Genomic DNA, 18,690 nt, shown 5'->3' on the forward strand with positions numbered 1-18,690 from the left:
AAAGAAAGAAAGAAAGAAAGAAAGAAAGAAAGAAAGAAAGAAAGAAAAAAGAAAATAGGTGATAGTTTCACTGAAAGTTTTAAAGAATATCAATGTTAACAATGTTGCCCTGTTTTTCCTGAGGGCAAAAAAAAAAAAAAAATGAAATGATCTGAAACAGTAGTCATAAATCATAAATCATAAATCAATCACTGTCATAAATTTGCCCTTTCTCTTCAAAGATTAGGTCCACATCAACTGTAGAGAGGCTGAGAGATGATGGAGAGAACCCAAATGGCTTCTAGAAGCAGTAAATCCATCAGTTTCCTGGGTTGTCCCCCTGTAGTTACAAAGTCCATAATGGCCATTATTTCTTTATGGAGCATCCACGTGGTTCCAGGAATTGTACCTGGTACACTAGACATATTGTCTCGTTCACTTTATGTGACAGGTAGAACTATTTCCATTTTTCATATCAGGGAAAAAAGGAGGCTTACAGTCTCATATTGGTAATTAACATGGCAGGAAATCAAACCCAGCCATTTCCATCTGAGCCCTGATAACTGGTAGTCTTGGAGCACCTGGATGCACCATATTGTATTTGAAATCACCAGTGACCAGGGAATGCACTCCTTTGACAGAATGTTCTGGTTGCAAATTTTTTTTTTCTTTTCTGCATATCTGTCTCTCTATAACGTTAGTCTTTGTACTGCCTTTATTACTTTATATATTATCATTGTATATATATGACTCATCTCCTTTAGATTAGAGCCTTTCAAATATTTGAAGCCACCTATCATTCCACCTATTTTGTCACCTCAATCTCTTCTTATTTCTTGGTTAATGTCCCCAATGTAGATGGATTTGGCAATACTTTGAGAAGCAATTTCGTAGTCTGTATTTATCTCAGGGTTTCCCATGAACACCCTCGCAGGCAGGGAGGAAGTAATTATGTTGTACTGACAGATAAGGAAACTGAGGCAACACAGTGAAGTCCCTTCCTTCTTTCCTCCCTCCCTCCCTCCCTCTCTCCCTCTCTCCCTCCTTTCTTTCTTTCTTTCTTTCTTCCTTCTTTCTTTCTTTCTTTCTTTCTTTCTTCCTTCCTTCTTTCTTTCTTTCTTTCTTTCTTTCTTTCTTTCTTTCTCTCTCTTTCTTTTTCTCTCTCTCCTTTTTCCTTTTCTTTCTTTCTTCCTTTCTTTTCTTTCTCCTCCCTCCCTCCCTTCCTTCCTTCCTCCCTCCCTTCCTCCCTCCTTCCCTCCCTTCCTTCCTGAAATATTTCAAGTACATAATGATGCATTTGTTCTCTATAGAAGACGATTGACATAGGAACAACTATTTACTGCTTCCTAGTAAGAGTATGGCTAGAATTATAGAAAAGCTCCTCCCCACTAAAAGAGTGTGTTAAATTTCAAGCCCTTCATTTGCCTGCCTAGAAGCACTTTATAAGAGAAAGCTTTCCTTCTCTTCTTTCTCCTCTTCCTCCACCATCTTTCCAGTGTTTCAGTCTCACACTGCAACTGAGAGTCTGGCACATTAAAATAGGTTAGCCTTCAGGGGAGGTGGGGGGATGGGCAAGATGGGCAAAGGGGAGTGGGAGATACAGGATTCCCGTTATGGAATGAATTAGTCATGGACTAAAAGGCCCAGTATAGCAAATGTAGTCCATGGTATTGTCATAGTGTTGTGTGGTGACAAATGATAGCTACACTGGTAGTGAGCATAGCACGACGTCGAGGACTGTCGAATCATTAGGCTGTATGCCTAGAACTAATGTAACAATGTGTCAACTATACTTCAATAAAAAATAAGCAAGGTAAACTAGGTTAGCTTTCATAAATATGAAGACTATATTGCATGTGGAATTTTAGATCTTTTCTGATTTTTTTTAAATTTTTTTTTTCAACATTTATTTATTTTTGGGACAGAGAGAGACAGAGCATGAATGGGGGAGGGGCAGAGAGAGAGAGAGGGAGACACAGAACCGGAAACAGGCTCCAGGCTCTGAGCCATCAGCCCAGAGCCCGACGCGGGGCTCGAACTCACGGACCGCGAGATCGTGACCTGGCTGAAGTCGGACGCTTAACCGACTGCGCCACCCAGGCGCCCCAAGATCTTTTCTGATTTGATTCTTAACCTACAGCTTGTGTTCTAAGTAACAGGCAAATAAAGTATGTTCTGGAAGATTAGAAATCACTCAAGTACAGTAAGTTTAAGGCCATATCTATTAAATCAGGTTTGGCTACACCCCAGTGCAACAAAGGCTCAGCTGCCTGGCCAAGGACAACTCCATCTACGTTGTGGCAAATATTGGGGACAAGAAGCCATGCAATGCCAGTGACCCTCAGTGTCCCCCTGATGGCCGTTACCAGTACAACACTGATGTGGTGTTTGATTCTGAGGGTAGGCTGGTGGCACGCTACCATAAGGTAAGAATATCTTCTTGTGTTTGTTTGTGGTATATATGTACATTCATTTGTTGAACATGGCCGAAAGAACTGTTATGAATGCGTCTCTTGATTATTACGCTTTAGTTGAAAAGGGGGTTTCATTTACTCTGGTCTCATATAAGGGTTCTGAGTTTGAATTAAGCATAAAGCAGAATTTGGCAGAATATTGAATGTGATCATAGTCTCACAAAGATGTTAATAGTCTCTGAGAAAGAAGGAGAAATGCTGTTATACCCTAGTTAGTGTTTTGGCTCAATTCATTGACACTCATAGCATGACTAAGCTTTATCAGATGTAGTCTGTCCCTCAGAGGCTCAAAAGACGTCAGCCATTCCTCTAGCTCTCTTAACCTGTGTTACAGCTTTTACTCGAGCTGTGCTTTTAGAGACCCCATGGTGCTCAACATAAAGCTCACATTCTGTAGGAGCAAAATCCAGAGGAAGAGTGTATTTTTGTCCTGCCTTGTAGACCTCGTCATCACCCCTTGACGCCAGTTAGGATACGTGCCTTCCTTGAGCCGATCCCTGCGGGATGAAGGACAAGCTTCCACCTGCGTGTAGGGTAGAGGAGCAAGTGACCCTCACTGAAAGGGAGGGGGTATTGCCAGAGCACACATATGTACACATCAAGCCTCATGGTACATAGTATCTGAGCAAGTACTCTTGACCCGGGGCAAAGTGGAGTTGGGGAGCAATAATCAAGCTGGAAAAAAATTACCAATGGCTCACTGATTAACAAGTGTGAGCTATTACCTTGCCTAACTTTACTTTAAATGTACTTCACTTCTATAAACCCAGCAGTATCAAAGGGAGATATGACAAAGTTAATTTTATTACTACGTGCTAGGATTCACACTGGCAGTGTTGTTGGTATTTAAAGAATACAGTGACAAAAAATCTGAAGTTTATAAGATTCAGATTTTCAACCTGTGATGTTAAGAGAAATAGTCACCTTTCAAGTATCGTTTTTAGATATGATTTCGTTCGTTAGTTGTGGAAAGGTGGAGTTTTCTGACCAGCACCGTCGTAATAAAACTCCTAGACAGTGGTATACTGGGTGTGATTTCTGCAAATTTATGTGCAATAGTTTTAAATATGCATGTCAACATGGCTGGGAAAAAATTTTGATGGGTATGAAACACCTCTCCTTGGTAGCTTTCTCATGAATTTCCCCCTTCTTTGCTTTTTGTTAACAGTACAATCTTTTTGCGCCTGAAATTCAATTTGATTTCCCCAAGGATTCAGAATCTGTGACTTTTGAGACTCCTTTTGGGAAGTTTGGCATTTTCACTTGCTTTGACATTTTTTCTCACACCCCAGCTGTGGTGGTGGTGGATGAGTTTCAAGTGGACAGCGTCCTCTACCCGGTGGCGTGGTACAACACGCTGCCCCTTCTGTCGGCTGTTCCCTTCCACTCTGCGTGGGCCAGAACCATGAGAGTCAACTTGCTTGCTGCGAATACCCACAACACCAGCATGCACATGACAGGTAACTCACACGTGTCCTGCACCGACTGGCCATGATAGCCTTAGACAGTCTTCATTGATTTCCAAACCACACTTGTCTTTAATAATTCCTTTATTAATTCTAATGTCACAAAATTAATAATAGCCTGGCTTTCAGTGCCAATATGTTTTAAGGACCATTATCCCTATGAGTATGGAAGGAGGTAAACGCTATTATCTCAATTACACATGAGGGAACATTGGAGTTAAAGAGAAGTCAAGTCACATGAACAAACAAACAAAAACAAGCAAAAAAAGAAAAACAAAGCCAGATCTAAAGAACTTTGCTGCCAGCATCCATCAGTAATAGTGAAATAAATCTTTGTGGTTAAGGTGATAAAATCATTTTATTTTATTTTATTTTATTTTATTTTATTTCAACGTTTATTTATTTTTGGGATAGAGAGAGACAGAGCATGAACGGGGGAGGGGCAGAGAGAGAGGGAGACACAGAATCGGAAACAGGCTCCAGGCTCTGAGCCATCAGCCCAGAGCCCGACGCGGGGCTCGAACTCACGGACCGCGAGATCGTGACCTGGCTGAAGTCGGACGCTTAACCAACTGCGCCACTCAGGCGCCCCTAAAATCATTTTAGACTTAACCAGAGTTTATCCTTCATTGCATCCATGTTCGAGGTAATACAAGCTCCCCTCTTGACTGCTTGGGTTATTCATTGATCCAGATGAAGAAACTTAAACACAAATAAATTAGGTCAGCAGAGAGCTAAAATTATTCTTCGTGTTGGGGAATTTTCTAGTCGTTTGTTAAGTTGGTTAAAAAAGAGGTAGTTTAAGTAAGAAAGTCAATTGACCCAAGTCAATTGATAATTTCAGTGCAAGCAGAACCTAAGGGAGGACACAGAGGCAAATGGGAACTATGCCAGGCTAACAAGCCATCTCCTTAACTGTCCTGAAAGTGCTTATGCTTTCATAAAGCCATATCGAATTTCTCTGGGGGATGATTTTATGAGTTTGTAACCATGCAAAATTTGGAACCAATATTTGCGTTGCCTTGTGTCGCCATAGGGAGTGGAATCTACGCACCGGAAGCGGTCAAAGTGTATCACTATGACATGGAAACAGAGAGTGGCCAGCTGATGCTGTCCGAACTGAAGTCCCGGCCGCGAAGTGAACCCACCTATCCTGCAGCTGTTGACTGGAGTGCTTATGCCAGAAGTGTCAAGCCATTCTTGTCTGAACAGTCAAATTTTCCGGGGATGATTTATTTTGATGAGCTCACCTTCATTGAGCTTAAGAGAAACACAGGAAATTACACAGTTTGCCAGAAAGACCTGTGCTGTCACTTAACTTACAAGATGTCGGAGAAACGAACAGATGAGGTTTACGCACTAGGTGCTTTTGACGGACTGCACACGGTAGAAGGTCAATATTACCTACAGGTAAACAATAGTGACGTAAGTTAGAATGGATTGTTTATTAGTTTTTCTTCTGGATCATCGCTGCATTTCTTTAAAAATCGTGCTGGATTCAGTTACTTGGTAGCCCGTTACAGTCATCACTGAAGTTTTCCCCCAGCACACTTTGTTTAGTCTTAGCAAGAACAGAATGTCTTCTCTTGGCTGCAAGGTAAAACATAAAGCGAGTTGATGAGTGAGCTCTCAGCCAGCTGGATTCAAGTTGAAAGGCTGCAACCTCCATGCCTTCTCGTTTTGTGTCAGGTTACTTTAGAACAGTGCTTTTCGAACTGTCTTCAACAGGAGTCCAGAATCAGAAGTCTGTTTCATGTTACGATGCTGTGCGGTCAAGATGCGTGATGGTAATTGAAACAAATATTTTATTTATTACTTCAATTAGAATTAGAAGTAGCCATAATTATGAGCAATAGCAGTCAGACTTTTAAAATCCAATTTATTGCATTTCACTTTATTTAAAAGAGACACAGAGAGAGAGAGAGAGAGAGAGAGAGAGAGGGAGGGAGTTAGTCCTGACCTATTGAACTGATTTTCAGATTCACTAATAGCCTCTGACCTCCAGTTTGAAAAGACTGCTTAAGAGGTGTAGGGGATAAAGGCAGGCCATCCCAAGAGGAGCCATTTGGGCATGAAGATTATTGTGAATTAAAAAAGCAATTAAAAGCCAGAAGATTCAGAAAAAGCTCTTTACCTCCCCCACAACTGCCTACAAGAATTTAGGTAGAGGATCTGCTTCAGAAAGGGAGCTATCAGGGTAAGGATGTGAGGACAGGAACCAGGTGTGGTGAACAGGGAGGAGCCTCACAAGGCCTGTTGGATCAAAGGCCTCCACATTCCAGCGTTTCTAAGAGGCCCGGCAAATATTTGTGTACCCAATGTTTATTCTTTCTCATCTTACTGTAAATTGCATTCCTTCCCTTTGAAGTCCCAGACCCCTACGCCCTCCTCCTTATTCCAGAACGATATGCGCACCTCATTTTGCCTGTCTTGGGAATTGCCATGTCTGTGTGGATTCCCAAATGTACAAAATTCAATTTGACGTTCTCCTGTTAATCTGTCTCGTGTCCATTCAATTCTTAGTCTGGCCAGAAGGACCTTGACGGGGACAGGAAATTCTTCCTCCCTGACAGATGCGACTTAACAAATCGTCCTCTATTCCTTGAGATCGTGTCTTTCGTGGAGAAACTATTTCCAAGATCTCTGGCTACTTCTCTCTCCTTTGCCTACACAGATATGCACATTACTGAAGTGTCAAATCAGTGACCTGAGAACTTGTGGGGAGCCCATGGGGTCAGCTTTCACCAAGTTGGAAGATTTCTCCCTCAGCGGCACATTTGCAACACGTCATGTTTTCCCACAGATCATTCTCAGTGGAAGTCAACTTGCGCCTGAAAGGCATTATGAGGTAGGAGGAATTCAGGATGATCAATTTCTTTGAACAGATGGGGTAGACTAGCACCCTGGAAATCTTTGAGATTATGACACAGCGTTGCAGTGCTGTGGTTCACATTATACAGGCAGAGCTTTAAAGACACGGGAAGCTTTAATATGGAAGAGAAATTGTGGTTCTAGATGTCTTTAGGCTGTGACAGAGAATTTGGGGTTCACTTTTTCTACATGAATGCGATGCTGATATCCAAGGCAACAGTAGGGTTATGGACGACCGCAGCTAATGTTCTCTTTATTTGCATAAATAAATAAAAAATTTTTTTTTTAATGGTGTGAAGGCCCAAGTTAAACACATTAAACAATGCACCTACAGCTTATTTCATGGGTATGTTATTTTGAGAAGTTGTTATAATGATAGCAATAATGAGAGTAATAATGGCGGTGCTTCATGAGTTAAAAGAATTTTTTTTATACGTCATCTTTTTTAACCACCTGTGCGGTAGTTTTTTTGCTGCACTTTCACCCAAATCTCTCTACCCTTCGACCTTTAGATCTGGCACATGGGTCTTCTGACACCAAATCCCGTGTGCCTGTCTGTTACTATTTTAGAATGATGCTGTCAGAGAAGGCCTCTGGGCTGGAAACCAAAGCTCTGCATTGGAGTTAAATCCTTTGCTCTCTTTGATCAGGTCTTGAGAGACGGACGTCTGAGGAGCCGAAGCAGAACCCCTCTGCCTGTCTTAGTTTTGGCCCTGTACGGAAGAGTGTTTGACAAAGACCCTCCGCGCTTGGGGCAAGGACCCCGGAGATTAGAATAATCCCTTTCCACTGGCACACTTTCAGGATTACCCTGGCAAAGAAAGGGAGAGGGAAAAAAAAAAAAAAAAAAAGCTTCATGTCTGTGTAGAAGAGATGTCACAAATTGGCCGGAACAACAAACTTAAAACGTGAAAAGCAGTGGATGGGTTTTATATGTTTTACGTTTTCCGTATTTGATATATAGCACCAACTCATTTGTGGGAGCTGCATGTAGGATCCGTGTAGGTGCAACGTAAGTATATGTGAGTATATGTGTGTGTAGCAGAACATGCAGTTAAATGGAGGGGGACTTAGAAAACTCCTTTTGTGTTAACTACTCTGATATATGTGAATGTTTGTCTATCATTTGTAAATACACAGGGGGCACCTTAAGTATGCAGAGGGCTTTTGATCCTCGTTGATTACGATATAGGAAGGAAAAAAACAAGGGCATCTCCTAAAGTAATTATGAGTAACTTTTCAAAAAATTTTGAGTAACTTGTTAACTGATTAAAATTCTTCTATTATCTGTTTATTCTACTCTTAAGTTCTAATTGTATGGAAATCAGATCCTTAGGACAGAAATAAAAAAGAAAAAATGATCTCCTTCAGACCACACTCTGTTTCCTTCTGGAAATATTCTATCCTAAAATTTATCCAATCCCGATTAAACCCCCTGGATCCTCAGATTTGTTGCAGTCTGTGTTACACTGGGAGCTTCCTTAGAAAGGGCCAACCTGTCACCTTTCCCCCAGTTACCATTGGTCTCTCAGCCCTGTTACCGCTGAGCTCTTTTTTTTTCCAGGTGGTCACTGATTAACACTGGGAAGAGACACACAGGAGAGCAGGGGGCTTTCTGGTTCATGCGGGAGTGGTTGGGGATCACTCTGGGCTGGGGACATCTTTTTCACACAGAAGATGACAGTTGCTCTCCTAGGCTTCTCCCAGATGCTTATTTCCATTCCATTTAGTTCAACCCAGTTCCAGGAGGCTGGAGATGTTCTGAGCAGCAGACGATCTCCTTGATCTCTGCTCCCATCATGTCTGGATTTCCTCTCCAGGGGCTATGCCATTCAGATCCCAAGATTGTACCAGTGCCCTGGACTCTTCCATGCGGGACATGGGCATCTTCTGTCCTGATGGTCTTGTGCGGGCTTTTTCTAGGATTCTTTCCTCTCTTTCCTAGACATTTGTCTGGTGACAGCATTAGTACCTGGTGGCCCCAGCCTCTTCACCACCCTTCACCCCATGCATGTTACGTAAGCGACCTCTGCCCCCTTTCTCTAGCATGAGGAGACCACAGAATCACCAGATCCTGTGAGTTTCTCCACTCCTACTCACAATGACTCAACAAACAAGCTGTCTCTCTGGAAGTTGTTTTGATCCTTATCTTTTAATACCACATGTTTTTTATTTCTTTGACCTCTTTAGTCTCTCTTTTATCTCCCCCCCCCCCCCACTTTATTTACCATGACTTATAAATGAGGATCTCTGATAGACTCACTCCTCAGAGCAGCGACTTCCTCGTCTAAATTCTTTCTTTGGAGAGTGAAATCCTTCTTTTGGCTTCAGCTAGTATTCCTGAGTCAGCAGAGTATAATCTACAGGTGAGCAAAAATATTTTTTTCTTTTTATGGGAGCCAGTTTAGCCACAGAACAATGGTTAGGACTGATAGTTAAAAAATAAATGTTTTATGAAGTTCTGTGGCAAAAATATATACATTCTTACAATGTAAATAACTGTACCCATCAGATTCACGTCTGTAGAAAGCTGAAAGTGTTGTAGTCAGTAAGTATTAAATAACAAGAATTCAACTGAGTAAATTTAAAGACCAAATTGGCTTCATTCAGTGATTTATGAGCCCAGCAGCATTTCATCTAGGGGGGAAAAAAACAAGACCAAAACTCCATTGAGGTTTAGAAAAAGGAAGGTTTTTAAAGGCAGAGAGAGAGTGGAAAAAGAAAAATTATTATCAAACAATGCATTATTTTATTCAAGGTGGCTCTCCTACGGGGAGCTTAAGGATTAAGTTGTAGTACAGCCCAGGAAATTTCAGGTTGTCTGGTTAAAGTTCACATTTCTGGGAGAAGTTGAAGCTGCCAGTTAGGTTAGGTATTAAGTCTTGGTGGGGTTTAGAATAAGTGACTCCATTTTGGAACTGCTGTCTTCTTTTTAACAATATTAATATCTAGGCATATATATTTAGTAGCAACACGGAGGCAGATCTCTTATCTTTTATCATACATAACATACTATAACTCTGACTCCGATCCCACTTCTGGTCACCACCTACAATTCTGACACCCAATTCTGAGGTGGGGGAGGAGGGTCCCACACCATTAAGCAATTGTCTGACACCAGCTGGAGGTCCTACAATTCAACTCAATTCTGATACTATATACCTAGAGACAGTGCTGGGTCCCACAGTTGAAGGGCTTAGCCCCACAAAACTGCCCTCTCCCCACTTTAGACGTCAAGCCCAGATTGTCACCTGTGCTTCTGACTGACTGGTTATACAAAGGAGGGTCCAAGGACCCCCTCCTTCGGTTTGGTTAATTTGCCCTAGTGGCTCACTAGAACTCAGAAACATTTTACTCACTGGATTACTCGTGTTAAAAAACAAAATTCAACCGAGTAAATTTGAAGAACTAATTGTCTTTGGAAATGATTCATGAGTCAGGCAGGCAGCATCCCATTGCAAGTGGAGGGGAGCTCCCCGGAGCTAAACAAGAAAAAGGTATTTAAAGGCAGAGAAAGGGCATAAAAATAAATAAGTAGAAAAATAAAGTAAAATGAAATGAAATGAAATGAAATGAAATGAAATGAAATGAAATGAAATAAAATAAAATAAAATAAAATAAATAAAAAAGAAGAAGAAGGAGAAGGAGAAGAAAGGAATTTATTAGCAAGGAATGCATTGTTTAGGCCAAGTTGCCTTTCTAAGTGGAATAGTAAGTACTACTTACTACTCCAATCCTGGTCTAGAATTGACCAGGAAATTTGATGTTGACTGGTTACAGGTTACATGGGGTAACATTTGGGGTGTTGCAATTGCAGTAGTGGGTTAGGTAGTAAGTCTTGGTTTACTTGATGGGGTTTTGGGGTGATGATGGGTTGGTCCAGAGCCAATGGCCAAGGAAGAATTCTTGAAGACATCTTTGGTGCAAAAAGGTGATTTTATGAAAGCACGGGGACAGGGCCCGTGGGCAGAAAGAGGTGCACTGGGGTTGTGACGGGTAACTGATTATATACCATCAGGTTGGGAGGGGGTCAGGGGTAGAGTAAGTCTCTAAGGTATTTTGGAAGCAAGGTTTTCAGGACCTTGAGGCAGCTGAGCTCCTGGAGGGAGGTCACTCTGCCTGTTTCAAGGACTTGTCCATGGGGTGTAGGCAGTAAGGGGATTTACTTTTTCATTTGCCTTTGTTTCCCGCATCATCATGGCAAGTACTTAAACCCCCTTCCATCTTGATGAGGGTGACAGTAGGGCTCCAGGAAACAGAGCCTATAGGTTTCTGGAGATTAAGCTATGGATAAGATTGCCTTTTTCTTGCAGTTTACTAAGTTATCTGTAAACCGAAGGAGACTCCTGTCCTGCATGACTGTGATCTCTATCAGTCAACCATTTGCTTTCTTTCCTTTCCCCTGTTCTTGGGCAGCCGGGGGTGTCTGAGAAATATCACTCATATCCCACCTAGTGATGGCAGGGGGTTCTGTTAGCCTGTACTTTGCCCTCAGTTTGCCCCAGGATCCCTCATCCTACTTGACTTGGCGCCTTAACCTAAGTGATGCCATTTTGGGTCTGTGATTTTCTTTTTTTTTTTTTTTAATTTTTTTTTTCCAACGTTTATTTATTTTCGGGACAGAGAGAGACAGAGCATGAACGGGCGAGGGGCAGAGAGAGAGGGAGACACAGAATCGGAAACAGGCTCCAGGCTCTGAGCCATCAGCCCAGAGCCCGACGCGGGGCTCGAACTCACGGACCGCGAGATCGTGACCTGGCTGAAGTCGGACGCTTAACCGACTGCGCCACCCAGGCGCCCCAGTGTGATTTTCTTTTTAACAATCCCCTCCTTTTGATCAGACTTTCAGCTTACCTGAGAGATGTGATCAAAATTTAAGGCAGTAATGCCACTGCTCTGAAGTTCTCGAAGCTTTTGTTGATTCTTTGTGTGGCATTCACAGGTCATGACTTTTTTCTTTACCTCTGTGATATCTGCGGATTATGAGTTTAGGTTTGCACCCTGTAAGTCAATCATCCTTGGTTCCTTTGCTGATGCATTTAAAAATTTTGAAAGAATATCAGGTACCAGGAAGGCTGTTATGATTACTATAAGTGGGATAATTCCCGACGTTTGGAGTGTACTTTGAAGTCATAGTCCCTGCTGTCGGGTCGTTGAGCGCAACAGTCAAGAAAGAAACCTTGAAACATTTTTGGTGCAAAAAAGGTGTTTTTATTAAAGCCAGGGACAGGACCCAGGGGCAGAAAGAGCTGCACTTGTGATTGTGAGGTGTGACTGATTATATATTTTGGAGTTTAACACGCAGGGATTTCTGTATGTTAAAGAAAACTTCTAGGATCCCGGAGGTCTGGTTATTGTCAAGCTAAGGTTGCTTTTCGTCTCTAGCAAAGCATTAACATTAAGGCAGTTTGTGAGTTCCTTAAGGAATGTCATACTCTGCAAGTCTCAAGTATTTATCAATGGGCTGCAGGTTGTAAGGAAATTTTATTTGCATTTCTTTTGCCTTTGGTCTCTTCATTATTCTCTTCCCACCCCCACTCTCCACACCCCCCCCCCCAACAATTTTGACCCTTAAATCTTTGAGATTGCTGAGGTGGAAGGTCTTGTCTTCTGTAACCTTTTCCTATGTAGAGATGTCCCTACCTATGGGTCAACATTGATCAGTTGGGGAATTTATATAAAGGAGTTACGAAAGGCAGAGGCAGTCAAATCCAAGACAGACAACATACATGAATCTCTTTCATCTGTCAGCTTGAAGTCATGGAAGTGAAGGAGCTTAGGCACCAGGCAGGGAGACACTGGAAGAGACCACAAATTAAGATCAATATTATTATGAGAAAAAGAAGCCTAATAAAGAGACCTGTGGTAGTTGGACTGAAATTTTCCTTCCGTCCAGGAGCTTAACCAATCATTAAGGGAGAGAGAAGGATGATGTAAAGTGCCAATTTGGGGATTCATACCTTTAGCAATCTTGTTATGTTTTTGTGATAATCTGGAGTATATCTTTTAAAAATTCTGGAATATATACACTACATTCCGTTTTGATAATGGCACATGTAACTACTTGTGCAGCTGTTAAAGCAGGTAAGGTCATTTAATTTTGCAGAACTGCTTTACATATCTGCTTAATGTCAGCATTAAGGAAATACTGCTTTGTGAGTCATTTAGTGCTTTTACAGTTTATTGATTAAGGGCTTCCATATGCCAAATGACATTCTCTAGTCCCATTGATGGAACAAAGATGGACATTAAGTGATCATATCGGTGAAGTATTGACCGTGTCCATTGTTGTTTTAAATTTGGAAGATTAGTCATGGTTTTGATAATACACCGATAAATCCAAGCAAGACTCAAGGGGCAATGACCTATTATCCATCCTGGAGGAAGCCAGGGCCATAGGTTAGATCCACATAACCATTGGATCCCGTTTGGAGCTACCCATCCCATTCTGGGCTACCCTGTCTAATCAGTAGCAAACCAATCAGAAGCAAACCAATCAGTAGCCTGGAATACAATGGTTTGAGAACAGATTTCTAGAGATAGCCAGCCCAAACGTCGTGTGCTGTTTGTCCAGGTATCATATATATGGTTTCTTTGTTTCTAGTGTAAAATTGCCTTTTGCCTGAGTTGTCCAATGAAGGGGTGTGAGCCATAAATATTAATCCCAGATTTGGTATATATATTGTCCTGGGTAAATTGATAAGTAGAGTTTTATAATCTAGGCACTCCTTGATGGGCATTAACTAGTGGGCTTGTGAATTCAATTAAAACCTTAGTAGGGTATGAAAAAGTCGGGTTATGACCTGGAAAGTTCCAAGTCATACTGATCATGGGCCAAGAAGAAACATTATGTCTAATGATAGAATTATCACGATACATGCTAGTGTTAGGATTATGTATTATTTTTTTTTTAATTTTTTTTTTCAACGTTTACTTATTTTTGGGACAGAGAGAGACAGGGGGAGGGGCAGAGAGAGAGGGAGACACAGAATCGGAAACAGGCTCCAGGCTCTGAGCCATCAGCCCAGAGCCCGACGCGGGGCTCGAACTCACGGACCGTGAGATCGTGACCTGGCTGAAGTCGGATGCTTAACCGACTGCGCCACCCAGGCGCCCCAGGATTATGTATTATATCTAAAACATAAGTGCATAAGCAGTACTAAGCAGTGCCTTGTAAAGGAGAAACACATCAGGGTAACCCAGACATACGTGACATGGGCAAAACTCCACATATCCAACAAGCTATTTGATTCTGAAGTCCAGTATAATGTTGTTCCCATTGTAGAAAGGACTTGTCTATTAAAATGGGTGCACAGAGAATGAAAAGAATTGTACAACCTTCATCGTCATTTGACATCTTCTACAGGTCCATAAGAGTAAGAAGTCACGTTAGTTTGTTCATTGTTTACTATGAAGGAGTTACCGGTTTTATTCTAGATATATGAGTCCAGGAAGAGTGTCCCTTTAATTTTATTGCAGTGGGAGTACATAATATGGCCTGATATGGACTTGGGGTTTAAGCCCTCCACTATATTTGACTTCCAATATTTTAAATAAACCATGCCTCCAGGGCTTGCATGGGGTAAGCTTTCAGTTATAGTTAAATTAGATTTGGGGAGCATACATTCGGTATATGAAGTAATTTATGAATTAACCTGGCTTCAAGTGAGTAATTTAATAAAGTATTATAATCTTTATCTAATAACAGGTCCACTGTAAAATGGTTTTCCATATAATAACTCAAAATAGCTTAGTCCTATAAGTTGTTTTGGAGCAGTCCTCATTCTGAGATGTCCTATTGGTAAGAAAGTAACCCAATTTTCTTGGATCTCCAGACTAAGTTTAGTAAGGTGTTGTTTTCAAGTATGATTAGCTTGGGGCACCTGAGGGGCTTTGTTGGTTGAGCATCTGACTCTTGATTTCGGCTCCGGTCATGTCTCAAGGTTTGCAAGATCGAGCTCCCTATCAGCTCTGCACTGACAGCATGGAGCCTGCTTGGGATTCTCTCTCTCAACCTCTTTCACTCTGCACCACCTCTGCTCATGCTCTCTCTTTCTCTCTCAAAAAATAAAAATAAAAATAAAAATAAAAACATTCAAAAACTGAAGTATGATTAGCTTTCTCTACCTTTCCAGAGAATTGTGATGCCAGGCTGAGTGTAAAAAATATATAATTTTTAACCTCATGCTATTTGTTGAGTTATTTGTGCAGTAAAAGAAGGGCCATTGTCACTTTGAAGGGCTCATGGAAGGCCAAGTCTAGGAGTAATTTCTCACAACAGGACTTTGGTCACTTCTGTGGTTCTTTCAGTTTTACATGGAAAGGCCTTGACTAATCCAGGGAAAGTATCAACAAACACTAGTAGGAACTTACAGCCTTTGCAAGGAGGCATCTGTGTGACATCAAGCTGCCAGTCCTCTTCTGGATATGTTCAAGTCTTCAGACTGGTTTGAAAGACTGCACCTTCCAAATTTACTCCTGCACAAACAATATAGGATCGACAGAGCTATTTCATAGTAGTTGTTAAATTTATTCCATCATATATATATATATGTATGTATATTTATATTTTTTAATGGTTATTTATTTTTGAGAGAGAGAGAGAGAGAGAGAGAGAGAGAGAGAGAGAGAACATGAGTGGGGGAGGGGCAGAGAGAGAGAGCGAGGCACAGAATCTGAAGTAGGCTCAAGGCTCTGAGCTGTCAGCACAGAGCCTGATGTAGGGCTTGAACTCGTGAACAACGAGATCATGACCTGAGCTGAAGATCGGATACTTTACCGACTGAGCCACCCAGGAGCCCCAATCATCAAATATATTTTTAATTAAATGTTCTAAAGCATATTTGCCCAAATGAGTAGCCTACTGTAAACCCTGTACTACTTTTCACTGGTTATTTTTGGATATGAAGATTTTTTTTCCCTTGTTATTAGTAAGCCAGTCCCATGTATTTTTTTTTTTTTTTTTAAATATCCTCATTCCTGGACTATGTGAATTTCTTGGTCTGAATAGACTGGAGTTATGGATTGTATTAGAATGAAGACTGGTATATGTTCATTTTGTGCTGCCTGCTTCACTTGCATGGTTTGCCAAATTGTTTCTTTTAGACTCTAAATTCATACCCTTTTGATGTCCTCTAGGTGAATTATAGCTCCCTCCTTAGGCAGGTGTACAGCCTCAAGAAGGATGATTATTTTAGGCCCATATTTGTTTGGGGAATTATGATTTGATAAAAATCCCCTTTCCTTCCAACCTGCCCCATGGTCATGTAGCACCAAGAAAGTGTATTTAGAGTTAGTATAAATATTAATTTTTAGGGCTTTGGCTGATTGAAGAGCATGGGTACATGCTCTTCATTCAGCCTTTTGGGCAGTTATTCACTGGAAGGGCTTTTGCCTCAATGGTCTTAGTTAAGATCGCTACAGCATATCTAGCATTTCTTTCTCCCTTATCCGGGAAGCTACTGCCATCAGTAAACCAACCATCGTCTGCATTTTCAATAGGGGAGTCTTTTCAATCTAGTCTGCTAGAGTAAACAAGTTTGATAATTTCTGAGCAGTCATGTTCTAGCATAGAGGCATGATGGTCACATCCAAGAATCAGGGTAGCTGGGTTTAAAGTTTGACAGATTTTAAGTATTATTTTGAGAATATCTAAAAGCATAGCCTGTATGTTTAGTATATTGGTCTCCTGTTATTTTCACTGTTTCTTTGGTGGTCTTTGGTCTCTAGGACTCTCTGGGCCTGATGTGATGTCATTACTGTCAAGGATTGTCCCACAGTAAGTTTCAAAGCTTCTTCCTCTTAGTGAGCTGTTGTAGCCACTGCTTGAAGACAAGATGGCCGCCCTTGCACTACATTCTCAAATATCTCTGAAAAATAGTCCACTGTTCTTATTTTATTTCCTAATTTCTTGATAAGAACTCCCAAGGCTTGTCCCTGTTTTTCTGCTACATATAAAGGAAAAGGTTTTTCTAAATCTGGTAAAGCCAAGGCTGGGGTGGACAGCTGTCAAGTTTTTAGTGCTTGAAAGGCTGTCTGTTGGGCTTTAGTCATTAAATCATACAATGGTGTGGTTAAGAGCCCAAATCCAGGAATCGATAGGTGGCGAAAACTTCCCATGTCTAGGGAAGTGTGGAGTTGCTTCTTTGTAGTTGGGGGCTCAAGATCTAATATAGCCTGTTTCTTGTCAGTAAACGGTGTCCAGTGATCTGGTGTTAATTCATATCCCAGATATTGTCCCTTCTGTTTAGATATTTGTGCCTTCTTAGGGATGATGCAATACCCCCATCTGCCAATACATTAAGCAAAGTTATAGAATTACTATCAGACATTTCTCCGGTGGGACTGCAGTTTAAAATATCATCCACATATCAAATTATTGTTCTTTGAGGCAAGGATATATCACAGAGGTCTTTGCTAAGTGCAGCCCCTGAAAAGGTGGAGACTGTCTCTAAATTCCTGTGTCAAAACTGTCCATGTTAATCGAGCAGCCTGTGGGCTGAAAGGTGAGGTCCATTCAAAAGCAAATAGTGGCCGTGTTTTTGCACTGAGAAGGACGTAAAGAAGGAAGCTTTTATTATTTATTATTTTTTTAATGTTAATTTATTTTTAAGAGAGAGAGAGAGAGAACATATGCAGGGGAGGGGCAGAGAGACAGAAGGACATGCCTTCTGAGACAGAAGGACATGGCCCTACTGGAGAGCATTTGTTTGGACATTCCTTGCTCCAGTATCTGATGGCCACACCTCTAGCATGGGATCTTACCTTGTCCTTTGTCTGATACCTGCTTTTTCTTTGGCTCCTGGTTAGTCTGGCATTGTGGAGAATCTGTGATAGTGGCAGCCAATATTTGAGCCTGTATTTGTCCCTGCAATTTAGGTCTTCAGTCCTTTTCTTGTCTTAAAACCATACTGCTATTATTAAAAATTCCAGTATTCCTACCTCAAGAAGCAAGAAAATTCTCATATACACAGCTTAACCTTACACCTAAAGGAGCTAGAAAAGGAACAGCAAAAAGGAATGCTGAGGAAACTCAGCAGAAAGGAACTGATAATGATTAGAGTGGAAATAAATGATATAGAAACAAAAACAACAACAAAAAGCCTAGTAGAACAAATCAGCAAAACTAAGAATTGGTTCTTTGAAAGAGTTAACAAAATTGATAACCCCCTAGCCAGACTATCAAAAAGAAAAGAGGAAGGACCCAAATAAATAAAATCATGAATGAAAGAGGAGAGATCACAACCAACACCACAGAAATACACACAATTATAAGAAAATATTATGAAAAGTTATGTGCCAACAAATCGAGCAATCTGGAAGAAAAGGATAAATTCCAAGAAACATACAAATTTCCCAAACAGGAAGAACTAGGAAGTTTGAACAGATCCATTACCAGAAATGAAAGTGAATGAGTAATCAAAAATCTCCCAAGAAACAAAAGTTCAAGGCCAGATGATTTCCTAGGAGAATTCTACCAGACATTTTAAGAAGAGTTAATTTTTCTTTTTTTTTTTCATTTATTTATTTTATTTATTTTTGGGACAGAGAGAGACACAGCATGAACGGGGGAGGGGCAGAGAGAGAGGGAGACACAGAATCGGAAACAGGCTCCAGGCTCTGAGCCATCAGCCCAGAGCCTGACGCGGGGCTCGAACTCACGGACCGCGAGATCGTGACCTGGCTGAAGTCGGACGCTTAACCGACTGCACCACCCAGGCGCCCCAGAGTTAATTTTTCTTAAACTGTTACAAAAAAAATAGAAATGGAAGGAAAAACCTTTGTTCCAACCTCATTATAAGAGGCCAACTTTATTTGATTCCAAAACCAGACAAAGCAAAGTTGGAGGCATCATGATTCTGGACTTCAAGCTATATAACAAAGCTGTAATCATCAAGACA

The 18,690-nt window shown here is 41.2% G+C and overlaps 2 protein-coding genes across 7 annotated transcripts in view; both read left to right on the forward strand.

The window, feature by feature from the left end:
• The window catches only part of LOC121013452 (vascular non-inflammatory molecule 3-like), a 29,280-nt gene extending 21,203 nt beyond the window's left edge, over nucleotides 1-8,077 (forward strand). For all 5 annotated transcript variants that reach the window (XM_040449167.1, XM_040449169.1, XM_040449168.1 and 2 more), the window contains 5 exons: nucleotides 2,213-2,405; nucleotides 3,622-3,913; nucleotides 4,956-5,329; nucleotides 6,594-6,767; nucleotides 7,441-8,077. In XM_040449167.1, coding sequence (XP_040305101.1) covers nucleotides 2,213-2,405; nucleotides 3,622-3,913; nucleotides 4,956-5,329; nucleotides 6,594-6,767; nucleotides 7,441-7,569 — 1,162 coding nt within the window. In that variant the 3' untranslated portion in view covers nucleotides 7,570-8,077. The remainder of the gene's footprint in view (nucleotides 1-2,212; nucleotides 2,406-3,621; nucleotides 3,914-4,955; nucleotides 5,330-6,593; nucleotides 6,768-7,440) is intronic.
• A 786-nt stretch (nucleotides 8,078-8,863) lies between these two features.
• Nucleotides 8,864-18,690, forward strand: part of VNN1 (vanin 1) — a 75,572-nt gene continuing 65,745 nt past the window's right edge. The window contains exon 1 of one of the 2 annotated variants that reach the window (XR_005782718.1): nucleotides 8,864-9,156. The gene's annotated coding sequence lies outside the window, so the exon portion shown is untranslated. The remainder of the gene's footprint in view (nucleotides 9,157-18,690) is intronic. The other variant, XM_040449163.1, reaches the window with a different exon arrangement.

The sequence above is a fragment of the Herpailurus yagouaroundi genome, unplaced genomic scaffold (genome assembly GCF_014898765.1).
Source record: "Herpailurus yagouaroundi ecotype Mexico unplaced genomic scaffold, PumYag 198, whole genome shotgun sequence".
NCBI classification, from domain to species: domain Eukaryota; kingdom Metazoa; phylum Chordata; class Mammalia; order Carnivora; family Felidae; genus Herpailurus; species Herpailurus yagouaroundi.